Source organism: Pristis pectinata, chromosome 20 (assembly GCF_009764475.1).
Source record: "Pristis pectinata isolate sPriPec2 chromosome 20, sPriPec2.1.pri, whole genome shotgun sequence".
NCBI classification, from domain to species: domain Eukaryota; kingdom Metazoa; phylum Chordata; class Chondrichthyes; order Rhinopristiformes; family Pristidae; genus Pristis; species Pristis pectinata.
This window is the reverse complement of record NC_067424.1, coordinates 14,740,629-14,755,126: the sequence shown is the minus strand read 5'-3', so window position 1 is coordinate 14,755,126 and position 14,498 is coordinate 14,740,629. Positions and strand designations below refer to the sequence as shown.

Here is a 14,498-nt window from a genome sequence, read left to right as displayed (position 1 = left end):
GACCAATATTGAACCTGTTTCACATGAAGCAAGAGGTAATGCATATTTTAAAGATCTGCAGCATTTGAGGGATGGGGAGGTGCAGATTTTTGCTGTGGTAAATGCATACGAGAGTTGCTCTTGCAAAGACCTGAGCAGAATGTTCAGAGTCTGATGAACAATGTCATAACTTGCATGTGATAAGTTTGTTGGAGTGGTGCACATAATATTGTTTATGAATGTTTTAAGACTTTTGGATGAGGACTGCTCCCTGGACTGCATCAGTGCTAGTAGAAAGTTTTATGCACGGTCTGTGCAGGACTCTTGAGTAAACTAGACACATCACGGTGCCATACGTGCGTCAGTGTGTACACTCTGCAATGGACTTCATTAGAGGATGAGAACACACTTGGTAGCAAGGATAAAATGGAAAAGATGTTGAGGAAACCCATGCCGATCATCAAGTGTCCACCTATACTAATTCTAGAACAAAATCTGTTTTTTCCCCACAATGATGACGTCAAGAAATCTGAAGTGGTTTGTCTTGCGGAGTCTATGTAACTATGACTGTGTACACAGAGTATTCAAACAAAACACCACAGTGGACTCTTTGTCAGGGCTGGAAAACAAATAAAACTGCAGATGCTAGAATCCGACACAAAAACAGAAATAGTGGAAGAACTCAGCCAGTCGAGCAGCATCTGTGGAAAGAGAAACCAGTTAACATTTCAGGTTGAAGACCCTTCATCCGAACTCCTGTCAAGACTACCTGATGATAAAGAAATCATCAATAATAATGATGAAATAAACATAAAAGATGATATTTATACTCTACAGGCAGTATAAGATGATTTCGCTGACACTACAGTGGAAGTTTCAAGTTCAAGTTTCAAGTTTAGCTTTATTGTTATAGGCATACCCAGGGCATAAATACCATGAAAGTTAGCCCTTTACAAACATGACAAACATAAGTTAACATAGACTTAAATTAACATTATAAAGAGCTATCAAAAGACACCAATTTTGAGATTAATATATGAACATACATTCAGTAATTGGGCTAAATTGGACACCCATCTGATTGAAGACATGAAGCCCTTTCATCACAGCTGCTGCAAATTGTTACAATGAAAGGTTGCATAAAATGGGAACCCAAAGAAGTGGTATCAAAGAGATTTCACAGCAAGCATATGGAGGCATTCCATGCAAAGTACAAGGGGACATAGTGAATACAGGCATTGCCTATGGGATTTGGCAATTAGCCTGGCATAGATAAAGGCATAAAAGATCTAGCCAGTAGATATGCAAGTAGATCTTCTATGCCTTTATCAGGATTCAAGGTTCCAGAACTCAACCTGCTGAAACACCACTCCAGCAGTGGAAGTGTAACAAAACCATTCCAGCAGATCCTTATAGATTATTGTAAAAAGGACAGCCTTTTAGTTTTAGTTGGCAGCCACTTGAAGTGATTAGAAATAGAACAGGCTGGGTCATGCACAACCACAGAATGTACAATAAAGAAATTAAGAGCCATCTTTTCCCACATATGGTTTCCCAAACAAGTTGTGTCAGGCAGTGGTCCACAGTTTAGATCATTTAGGTTCGAACAGTTTCTGAAGGGCAAAGGAATATAGCACCATTTCACTTTTCCTTTCTGGCCAGCTTCAAATGAGGAAGAGGAAAGGTCAGTTCACAAGGGAGCAATTTGAAGGAAAAGACCATGAAAGATTAAACAATCATCACAATGAAACATCAACGGTGCATTTCTTCTAAGACTACACTCCACAGCAGGATATGCGCCTGTGGAAATATTGTTGTACAGGAGAGTCAGGATCTGATTTGAGCCTCATTCAGCACAATTTAGAAGCAAAGATGGAGGAAAGGCAATATAAACAGAGGAGGCATCGCAAAACAAACCACAGAAGCAGAGGTTCATTCTCCATGATAGAATTCATGTGATGAGAACCCCTCCTACCAATCCCTCGGGAAATCAGACACGAATAGATGGGCTATCAGGGAAACAGAACCATTTACTTCAACAATCTTATAAAGATTGCTGAGAATTCCCCAAAAGTCCACACAGAGCACTTGATGGTCATCATCATCTGGTGAATTTGTGGACTCAACAAAAGTAACACCGAAACCACTGCAAAAGTCATAGAGAGTGAGAAAATCTAAAACTTCTATGTGTAAATATGTTAAAGATTTTCTTATTTTTAAATGAACAAAACATAGTTGTGAACAATAATTGTTGCTTTAAAGTTATTAACCCTTTAAGGATTGTGTTATGTGACTAACTGCCCTTTGGACTGCCACAATGTTTATATTCTGCAGGTCATGCAATCTGTGAGTACCCCTAGAATAAACTATACATGCCTTATTTGAATGAATCGTACCTCGTCTAAGGCCTTCCATAAAGGAATCACTTGTTCTTAATTCACCAAGTTTGTCTCATTTTGACTCTCGTCAGTAATGTTACATGTTGGTTCCTGTGGAAAAATCATGAGATTCCCTTCAGGAATGTCTTCAATCTCATAGTATCTTCATAACTCTCTCAGGTATTGTGCTAGGCCCAGTGACCTATACAAATTAAACATCCACTGAGCACACATACCTTATAATCAGCTCTGTCCCTCTCTTCATAGGTTTTACTCAACCTGCTGCAGGCTTGGATTTTCTTTTTTTTGATGTCAAACTGAACATTTGTTTTTATGTTTTCAGATAATTCCAGAAAATTTCAGTATTTATAACCTGATTCAAGAAATGAGAACACAAAGACCATCAGTTGTACAAACCAAGGTATGGGCAGTGTTGTAAAGAATGTCTGGGCATGCAGCGAACATGTAATATTAGCATTTCCAAAGGCACAACAGAACTAAAAGATTCTTTGACTTTTAATCGATAAGGCTTAAAGAAAAAAGAAAGTTGAATTTGTATTGTATGTTTCATAGTCTATGGACCCCACACCCACTTTAAATATGGTCAATTTCCTTGGAAATTCCTAATGGATATTTAGAAATCCTTGGAAGCTGCTGACAGAATCCTAGGATCCCTGCAAGTACTGAAGCACTTCTCATATTTTCTTACAACATTGAAATGTAGGAGGAGGACATTTGGCTTATCGAGTCTATGCCTGCTCAGAATCCTGTTCTCCCATCGAGTTTCCCCATAACTTATTTTCTCTCACAGACCTCCAACGAGCACTGAATTCCCTCTAACTACCAAGTATGCCTTTCAACATTCCATGAGACAAGAGCTCTAAAGAAATTATTCTTAACCAAAAGCTAACAATTTTATAGTAGATACAGAAATAAAACTCTCATGAGACATTCTTGGAATGCATTGGGAATTGCTTCTTACATTACAGAGCCTACCAAGGAACAAGCTATTTTAGATTTGGTATTATGTATTGAGGAAAGATTAATAAGGGATCTTATGCTTAAGGGATCTAGGGGGTAGTGACCATATGATGATAGATTTCAAATGCAGTTTGAGGATGAACACCATAGGTCCATAACCAGTGTCTTCAATTTAAGTAAGGCAATAATAATGGTATGAGGCAGGAGCTGCCTAAGGTGGACTGGGTTAACAAGCTAAGAGACAGGTCAGTAGAGGAACAGTGGCAGACATTCAAACAGCTGGTCTATAATGCTCAGCAAGAGCTTATTCCAATCAAAAAGAGGGATTCCATGAGAAAGAGGCACAATCTGTGGTTAATAAAAAGGTTAAGGATAACGTTAAATTGAAAACTAGGGTATACAAAGTGGCAAGGGCTAGTGGTAGACCAGAAGACTGGAATTCACTGCTCTGACAGGTGGTGGAAGCTGGATCATTGGAAGTATTTAAAGTGGGGTGGATAAATATTTGATAGATTGAGGAAAAGAGGGGTATGGAGAAATGACACAGAAGGGGAGTTGAGGCCAGTGTAGATCAGCCATGATCATATTAAATGGTGGGGCATGCTTCAAGGGCCTGTGGCCTACTCCAGCTCCCATTTCCTTGTGTTCTCGTGACATAAAATAACAACATTCAGTCCTGGAGGAGTAGCTTGTACACAGTGTGAGAGAGAGTTAATATCTTTGCAAGTGGTACATGTTTGTTGGTGTGGTGTGTATAACATTGTTTATGAATGCTTTAAGGCTTTTACCCATTTGAGGATTTGAGGACTGTTCTCTGGGTTGCATCAGTGCTAGTAGAAAGTTGTAGGCATAGTCTGTGAAGAACTCTTGAGTAAACTATACACATCATAATGCCAAACATGCATCAGTGTGTACACCCTGGGGTGAACTTCATTAGAGGGTAAGAACCCACACTGGGTGGCAATGGAAAAGTTGTTGAGGACGTCAAGTAACTACATGTCCATGCTAATAGTCAAGTGTCCACCTATACTAATTCACACTGGAAGGCTCAGAAGTAGATTGTCTATCACTGAGGGCAGGTTTTGATCATTTGTTCTGTCTGTCAACGCAGCAGGAGAATACTTTCTCTCACCATGATTAGTACTTGTTCTCTGTCTCTCTGTCTCTCTGTCTCTCTGTCTCTCTGTCTCTCTGTCTCTCTGTCTCTCTGTCTCTCTGTCTCTCTGTCTCTCTGTCTCTCTGTCTCTGTCTCTCTGTCTCTCTGTCTCTCTGTCTCTCTGTCTCTCTGTCTCTCTGTCTCTTGTTTTGTGTTTGTCTTTGCTTTTTCATGTTTTTTCTCTATCTCTGTCTCTCTGCCCCTCACCCTTGCCTCCCCACTTTGTTTAATTGCTTTGAGGTTGATCAAAGCAATTAAAGAATAACCTATTCTTTATGAGTAGTGGAAAGCACACTGTTCAATTGTATGTTGGAGGTTTATACCTGTGGTAAGAATGAAGCCTTCTTCTGACATTGATGTTAACATTTCCCTTTTCAACCCACAGGTGGGACGTTTATAAGTTATCACAAGAGGAAAATGCACAGACATTAATGCTGGTGCTACATATTTTAACAGATCAAAATGTTGTTTTACAAAGCCTTCATACATGAAACAAAATTTCAGTTTCTCAAGTTCCAGGTTATAAAACTATTTTAACTTGTGTATTTCCTGCCCTTATCTACAAACAGATCTAGTTAAACAGTGCCACCGTTACAGACAGATGACTTCAGCAGAGGAAACATGATTTGGCTAGAAACAGTAGAGCACTTCAGAGACCAGAAAGACCCTCTAGTCAGCCCTTCCCCTCACTAAAATTTCAAGAACTTTGATTGACATTTACTGTATGTTAAGCTGTATTCGGAGCAACCACAGGAATCTTGGGCATAGGGGAACATAACAAATAAGAGCTGGAGTAGGCCATAAGGCTTCTCAAGCCTGTTCTTCTATTCAACAAAATAGTGGTTGATCTGATATTTAATCTTAACTTCATCTGATCTCCTATAATCCAAAAATGTGTGTACCTCAATCTTGCTTATGATGAGTCAGCATCCACACTCTTGGTAGAGAATTACAAAAATTCTCACCCCTCTGAGTGAAAGTAAGTCATTTCTCCTATCACTCTTAACTGGGCATTCCTAAGGCTATATCCCTTAGTTCTGGATTATTCCATCAGGAGAAACATCCGCCTTGCCAAAACTCCAGATCTTCTATGTTTAAATGAGATCACCTCACATTTTTCTAGTGAGTGCAGGTCTTATTTACCCATTATTTTCTAATAAGATAACTTTCCACCATACAACAACCCCCCCGAGCAAAATCAGAATAACCACCAAAATTCTTTACTCGCCTACAGGCTATAACGTATAACTCAAGATTAGCCTCATGACACATCTTGACACTGATGAGTAACATAGAAACATTAATGACAGAAGGAAGCCATTCAGCCTTGTCAATTCTGCCAATCAATTGATCATTAGGAAGCTATAGAAAGGGTGCAGTGGAGATCTACAAGGATGTTGCCTGGATTGGGGAGCATGCCTTATGAAAACAGGTTGAGTGAACTCGGCCTTTTCTCCTTGGAGGACGAGAGGTGACCTGATAGAGTTGTATAAGATGATGAGAGACATTGATCGTGTGGATAGTCAGGGGCTTTTTCCCAGGGCTGAAATGGTTGCCACAAGGGGACACAGGTTTAAGGTGCTGAGGAGTAGGTACAGAGAAGACGTCAGGGGTAAGTTCTTTTACTCAGAGTGGTGAGTGGAATGGGCTGCTGGCAACGGTGGTGGAGGCAGATACGATAGGGTCTTTTAAGAGACTGTTGGATGGGTACATGGAGCTTAGAAAAATAGAGGGCTATAGATAAGCCGAGTAATTTCTAAGGTAGGGACATGTTCAGCACAACTTTGTGGGCCGAAGGGCCTGTATTGTGCTGTAGGTTTTCTCTGCTTCTATTATTAAGTAAAGTCAAATTTATTGTCATATGCACAAGTACGACAAGGTACAGGTACAATGAAAAACTTGATTGCAACAGTGTCACAGACAGGTAGATTCAGACAACACACAGAACATAAACTGTACATAAATTGTATATGACACTGAAGAAAAAAGACTGCAAAACAAGAAATTATTGCATAAACGCAATTGGAAACAAGTCCATGGTAGTGTAAGAGGTGGTCCGTAGTTGCTGAGCGAGAATTAGGATTGTGCAGGTTGGTTCAAGAACCTGATGGTTGTGGGAAAGTAACTGTTCCTGAGCCTGGTGGTGTAGGACTTCAGGTTTCTGTACCTCCTGTCTGACCTCCACTACATTCAATCACTTGTGCTCAATGTGCCTCAATGCCCATGGTCAGTAAAAATCCAATAATTTCATCTTGAGAGCTCCAGTCGATCCACAACATTATTGACATTGCATGAAGGAGGACCTTCTGATTTCACTCCTGAAAGACATAATTTTAATTTTTGGATTATATTCACTTCTTCTGCATCCCCTTACCCCGATCTCTCTGAGGAATAATATTTCTATATCTACCTTTTAAAATATTAATACTTTAGTCTGATCACAAATTTCAAAACTCAAGAACTGGCAAGGTTTAAGCCCTCATAATTAAAACTTTCACTCACTGAGAGCTTCAAGTTGCTAGGAGTGAACATCACTAATAGCCTGTCCTGGTCCAACCATGTAGACGCCACAACCAAGAAAGCTCACCAGTGCCTCTACTTCCTCAGGAGGCTAAAGAAATTTGGCATGTCCCCTTTGACACTCACCAGCTTTAATTGATGCACCATAGAAAGCATCCTATCTGGATGCATCACAGCTTAGTACGGCAACTGCTGTGCCTCGGACCGCAAGAAACTGCAGAGAGTTGTGGACACAGCCCAGCACATCAAGGAAACCAGCCTCCCCTCCATTGACTCTGTCTATACCTCTTGCTGCCTTGGTGAAGCAGCCAGCATAATCACAGACCCCACCCACCTGGGTCATTCTCTCTTCTCCTCTCTCCCATCAGGCAGAAGATACAGGAGCCTGAGGACACACATCACCAGGCTCAAGGACAGCTTCAATCCCACTGTGATAAGACTATTGAATGGTTCCCTTATACGATGACATGGACTCTTGACCTCACAATCTACCTTGTTATGACCTTGCACCTTATTGTCTACCTGCAATGCACTTCCCTGTAGCTGTGAAACTTTATTCTGTATTCTGTTATTGTTTTTACCCATACTTCCTCAACACACTGTGTAAGCATTTTCTTATGCTTACTGATATGCAAGACAGGTTTTTCACTGTACCTGGGTACAACTAACAATAATAAACCTAAACCAATACTAATACCAATATCAGTTGCCTTTCTTATATTTTAGGATTTCTTCCATTTAAACCTCTCCTCCACCGTACCTCTACTCTCACTTTTTAAAGGCATTCCTCAAAGCCTTCCTCTTTAACTCAATTTTGGATCACTTATCCTAAAATCTACTTGGATGGCTTAGTCACAAATGTTGTGTCTGATAAAGATCACATGAGGTTCATATGTTAAAGCAATTACTCTAATGCAAGTTGTTGCTATATCTGGTGTGCTCATTCCTCAGTGATGTAATCTTCATTCTCTACTTGTATACAAGCGTACGTGTGTGTGTGTTGTTCAATATTAATCAATAACTTATGAACTTAATTATATCCCTGCAGGTTTCTGTCTGTTGAACTTGACCCAGAGCATCCAGTTACTGACAGTTTGATGTGTTTCTCAATTGCAGGAACAGTATGAGTTGGTCTACAGAGCAATCAGTGATCTGTTTGAGAAGCAGCTAGAGCTCCTGAACACAAATCCAAGTTTCAGTATTGATGAGGTGATCTAATCTTTTTATTCTGTGTTTTTTTTTGCTGAACAGTTTTGTAACGCATCTTCAAAATGAAACAACCCAGTTCTTGGTGGACTGATGTACTTTGAAGCCATCCCTTGCCCTTAATTAAATTTCTTTACTTATTTGGTCTCTGAACCCTTCCTAACATGAAAAATCTCTTTAAAGCATCTTTCCTGTTCTTTACCTTCAATCTTCCAATGAAAATGCCCCAGAACAGGAATAAAAATTCATTTCATATAAAATATTAATGTGTAAAATTTATAGTGATTTACAATGATCATTGACTGTTTGCATTAACATCAATTACCAAGTTTTTATTTGTACCATGTTAACCACTCGCCTGTTCACCCTCATTAAGGAGCATTGAATACACAAACAAACAATACAACACTAAGTAGAACTTTTAATGTAGTAAACTGTCCCAAGTCACATAGCAGGACCATAATTAAAGAAAATTTGACTTTGAGCCACATGTGAGAATATTAAAAGCAGAAGGAAAGGTAGGTTTTAAGGAGGAGAAGTGGGGAGACTGGGGAATTCTAGAGCTTGGGGCTTTAGCAGCCAAAAGCACAGCCACCAAAAGGGGACCCTAAATAGGGAAGCATGAGAGGCCACGGTTGGAGAAGTGCAGAAATGACTGAGACATGTAGGATTGGGCTCTAGAGATTGCGAGTGTGCAAACCATGGAGGGATCTAAAAACAAGGACACAAATCTTAAAATTATGATGGCACTGCACCAGGAGACTGAGAGGATCAGGGAGCAGTGGGATAATGGGTGAGCTGGAACTGGTGCCTGTTAAAATATGGGCAGCAAAGCTTTGGATGGCTTCAAGTTTATGGAGAGTGAAATACACAAAGCTACTCAGAGTGACTTTAGAATAGTCCCTCTTTAATGTTTTCTCACCCATTGGACATTTAAGCACTTCAAACTTTCTACACATTCACTGGCTTAAATGAAGTCATAGATCAGAGTGGAGATGGAAACTAAAGATCATTTATACAGAAGGAACATTTTTATAATTGAGTGAGCCATCTTATACCAACTATTATGTAAAATAGGAAAACTGCATTCATAAAACTATGGTCCTCATAAGTGCTTGGGAATACATCTCTCATTCCTGGTATAATTGCTTTGTGCCCTTGGCATAGGAGCATCAGGCAGCATATATTCAGCCATTAAAACATGCTTAACTTGGTCAAATTTAAATATGGGATCACAAGTAGATTTTTCAGCATTGGGACAAAACAGTTGATCATTGTGCCATTTCAGCACATTTCAATGGGGATGATGGAATTTCCAAGCATGTGACTTTGTTAGATCCTCTCATTGCTGTCGGGAAGTGGTCAGTTCCTTTCTTACGCTGTTCTCAGTTTGAAGTTGTGACTTAACTTAGAAATCTTGTGTATTAATTGACTTCTTAGAATCACAGAATATAACAGCACAGCCAGAAGCTAAAGTTGCCTCTGTCATTTTCAATGAATTATCTATAGCATCCCCACCCCACCCACCTTTTTCTCCTGAACCCAACAGTATTTTCCTTTTGAAGTACTTGACCAACTCCCTTGTGAAAGTTCCTGTTGGATCTTTTGGATCTGCAAAATATTCCACATTTCTCCTCGTTTCATTTTGGATTTTTTTTTTCTGCTGATTAACTCAAATTTGTTTCATCTGACCACTGACCATACTAGCAGTAGAAATGGTTCCTCCCCAACTACTTGGTCTAAAACATTCACAACCTTGAATAACTCTAAAATTTACCCTTAGCTTTTTCTACTCTACTGCAAACTAATCCCATAAATTGAGTTAGAATTCAGTTTATGTGGCAATAGTTGTAAAAGTGAATTTCAAGGCAAAGAATTGCTAGGAAATAATTGTGCTAATTAATTGGATAAAAAATTGTAGAGTTCTTGATGGAATGTGGAGAGGATAATGTGTACTTCTTTCCCAAGATAGGCTTGCATGCATATGACAGTCTGTCTGGATGGCAGATAAAAGATTTCCAGTAAAATGGTTTGTCCATTAGTAGTCAGTCAGCATTTCTGAGAATGAGCACCATTGACACTGTGCCAGTTTGGTTATTTACGGAATGCTTTGAACTTATTAACTTCCTCCTCTTCTGAGCTCCTGTGGAACAGGACAGAAGGGCTGTGGTTTCTGCACAGTATGAGTCTCCGATGATTGGAAGCCCCATGCACAACCGGATGTGGTAAAACAGATGGTGAGCAGCCAGTTCTGCTGGAGAAACGGCCATGAGCCCAAAATGGGACTTATTATATTTTAGCAAAAAATATTAAGTGGCTCTTCCATTTAAAAACTATACTCGGCTTTTTCCTACAGCTCTTCAAAATGCAGTCTGTCACACTCTGGACTGTTGATGGGATTGAGTAGAGAGGTGACCCTTTGCAGTGAAATTGTGCAGTAGCTATTGGATACAGATAAGGATGCACTTTCCAGGAATCTCTAGAAGCTAAAAAAAAAATAGTCTGTGGAAATGCAGACCTCAGAGAAAAACCACAGAGGTGTTGAAATAGGTTTCTAACTGCATTTTTCTTTTTGGAAAAATCTTAGAAATAGAGGGCAAAGGAGGTGTAACTGATTGCCTGATTGAAATAACCCAATGAGTCTTTTTCCTTCCATAACGATGTACAACGTAGGTGACCAATGGCTGTGGTCAGGTTGGGGGTAGGATCGTTAACAGTGGGTCTTCTGATGGAGCTTCTGGGAATGCATTCAAAGAAATTTGGCAACCCTGGTGCAAAGATTTACTCCAGTCCAACACACAGAGTGCGCTGAATGTATTCCATGATGTCAGCCTCCAACCACCTGACCCAGGCTCTCTGAAACTGTGCTTCCTGGTTCTTTGTGTTTCATACCTGGATCCTTTGATATGCAGCAATTGTTTTAGTCTCTGAGAATAAGGTATCATGGAACAACAAGGAAGTGACCAAAAGAAATGGGTTTGAGAGACACCGGAAGTTAAAACAGGAAATGCTGTGTAGCAGGATAAGTAAAGAGAGAACTCAAACCATGACCTTGACAGTTTCAGGAAACTAACAAAAAGTGAAGAAGTATCTCCCAGTCTGTTGTTCATATAGGGTTCCTAGACTTGCCGTACAGCTTTAATCCTTTGCTGCTCAGCAGATGAGATTAGGCATAATTCAGTTTGAAGCAGGTTACCTCATTTCTGACTGCACACAACAATCGAATTTACATTGGGTCTTTTTAAAGTTATTACTGGTACATCTGACCAGCTCAGTTTCACAATAGCCTGTTACCAGAGGTTAGAGTACCGAAGAGCTGAGTGGCTGTGGTCTATTTCAGGAAGTCCTGGGTGTTCATTTTCAGCCCAATACTAGAACCAACATTATTTACAGAAATATGATGTGAAGTTACTGACCCACTGCAGCTCACAAGAAGCCGGAGGTGAATGTGGACTCCTATCACTCTGAGCTTGTGTAGGCACAGAGCAGGTTGCAGGTCAAACTGTGTAAAACTCCAGTCAAGCTGTGCATGTGACTGAGATTGTGGGCACAAAATTCAGTGCTGTAGTGTGCATTTTGGTGGGGGGTGGGTAGGAAGATAAAAGCACATAGTGTTTGATCCATGTGTAGAGATTTGTAGCCAATTGTGCCAAATGCCATACTGATGTGGACACGAGGACTTGTTCCCCTGATACTCCCCATGTATGCATAGGTTAACTGCAAATTGATTGACCTCTACTGCCTGTTGCAATAATTCTGCAAGTGGTTGGCAGTTCCAGACTGATTTAAAGTTGCCAAAGTCAAACTCAGTGATGAAGCAAGGGCTAAAGGACATTTTATTGATTTCATGTCTCCTATACAAACCAGTTGCTCTCAGACACATTAGGCAAGAAGGAGGAGGGGCAAAGCTGCTAAAAAGGGAGAGAAAGGCTGTCGGTAGGAGGCCATATCCTCCCAGGGTGTTATGAGAGCAAATTGGCTGTTAGGATTGATTAGGATATGCCTTGCAATTAATAGATATTAGGCTTACAATACAGTTCAGTGTGTGATGGTGAGGTCCACCTATCAATGTATGCTATGAATCCTGATTGATAAGGATTGTTAGGTGAGTGGTGGCAGTGCAGGGAAGTGTCTGATACCAATGACGGAGTTGGTGGGACATAGCATTTGAAGATGCCTTCATTGACCTTAACCACCACATGTGTGAGGTTATTGAACTGCTTGCAGAACTGCATCTATGCCCTCAGAGTTGGCCTTCTGGCACTGAGCTCAACAGCCATCTACTCTCACTGCCTTCCTGACTTGGTCTGGAGATCCTCCAAATCCCCTGTAGATACAGTACGTCTCTCCTCCCATCCATCTCCAACAAGGCCTCAAGTGTAACTGAAACATTTTAGAGTTTTCTCTATCCAAGATTCCAACAATTTTCAATGTCTGCTGAGTCAGAATAAGCTCGAGAAAGACTCCCATCACCTAATCCAGACATAATCCACTTCCCATTTAAGTAGTGTAGACCAGCTTTAAGTGGCACTTGTCACTCACAATATCGGCCCCTGTTAAGGTGTGCAGTCACTTAGAAGTGTGGTTATTGCTGGATCACACTGAAATCAGCAGGCAACATTAGCTTGCCATGTCATCTGTAAAAGCCAAGGGTTGAGAACCTATAGACCTGACCCAAGCCCCATAGAACCCAATCAGTTATGGACTGGATTGGACAGGAATAAAACCATAAGCAGTCAGGCTCAGCTTGGGTCCACAACAGTGGCAATAAGGTCAGGCTACAAACAGGCCCCAATTTTATACATTGGTTAATTCTTCATTCTGATCCCTATGTGAGTGTGTGTGCCTGTGTGTGTTCCTCTAAAACAGCAAACACTGGAGCTCTGAATATCTAAGTTTATTAATGCATATTTCATATATTTGCTTGTCTAATGAGTATATCGGAAATGCGTAAGTCCCTAATTGCTATTAGTACAGCTACTTCTGTGTGTTAAAGTTGTTTTGAGTATGTAACAAAGAGGTGGATAGATCAGGGGCAACACAATGGCACTGCTGCTTCACAGTTCCAGCAGCCTGGGTTATCCTTGTCAGTTTTCCCCAAGTGCTCCGGTTTCGTCCCACATCCCAAAAGACATGGGTTGGAAGGTTAATTGGCCACCATAAATTGTCTGTTATGTTTAGGTGAATGGGGGTTGTTGATGGGAATATGGGAGAATAAAATAAGATTAGGGTAGGATTAGTGTAAGTGGATGCATCATGGTCAGTGAGGACTCGGTGGGCCAAAAGGCCTGTTTCCATGTTGTACAACTCTCTATGATATTAGATGCAATTGTGCTTAAAGCCCTCATTCAGTCTTAGAGCTTCATGCAATTTTCAAAGATGCTTCACTGGCTGCATCATTGCCGGGGATCCGTTTCACAGAGGGAGGACTTCACTCCATCAAGCCTGGGCTGGTTTTTTTTTTTGAAAGAGTTATCCAGATAATCAACAAACTTGCTCTTTCCCGATAATTCCATCAAATTTCAATTTCAAGCATCTACCTTATTCCCTTTTACATGTTCCTATTGAATCTGCTTCTACCACCCTTTCAGACACAATAACTCACTCCTTTTAAAAGAAAATCTTCTCAATTCCTCCACTGGAAGTTTTGCCAATTTTCTTAAATTCATGTACTCTGAATATCAACCGTCCTGCTAATGGAAATAATTTCTCCTGATCTATTCTTTCAAAACATTGTGGTTTTGAACACCTTTTTAGAATTTCCCTTAACTTTCTCTGCTCTAATGAAAACCATTCCGGCTTCCCTGGTCTCTCCATGTTAACTGATGACCCTTGTTCCTCAACACCATTTAACTAATTCTGCTCTACATCTTTCTTTAATTTTGTCTTTCATTTTGGAATGTCACATAATTTGTTACATCCAAAGAAAAGAGTCAGTAGCAGTGTCTTTGAAATCTGGGCCCAGGCTCTGTGATGTGAACATATTTAAATTCATCGCTGTGGCTGTCAATATTTAGCCCTGTGACAGGTTATTATTTTCCTCTGATATCTCTGGACATTTCCTTACTTGCATCTTCAGCTGTACACTCCCTTTCCTATTTTCTGCAAAAGCTTCTTGTGCTTCCTCAGTAATTCAATAAAGTTTCATTTATCTTTACTATTCAGTTCATTATTTATTTAGATTGCCATGACAACAGTCCCTTGTGCTGATACCCCTCTCGGTGATGGAGTTGCATGGATTTTGCTTCTGTCTTTAGGGAGTTTTCATTGTTAAGTTT

At 40.3% G+C, this 14,498-nt stretch overlaps 1 protein-coding gene across 2 annotated transcripts in view; it reads left to right on the top strand.

Moving 5' to 3' along the window:
* LOC127580873 (tyrosine-protein phosphatase non-receptor type 22-like) overlaps positions 1–14,498 on the top strand; it is an 89,026-nt gene that overhangs the window by 41,092 nt on the left and 33,436 nt on the right. For both annotated transcript variants that reach the window (XM_052034840.1, XM_052034838.1), the window contains exons 10-11: positions 2,701–2,778; positions 8,131–8,223. In XM_052034840.1, coding sequence (XP_051890800.1) covers positions 2,701–2,778; positions 8,131–8,223 — 171 coding nt within the window. The remainder of the gene's footprint in view (positions 1–2,700; positions 2,779–8,130; positions 8,224–14,498) is intronic.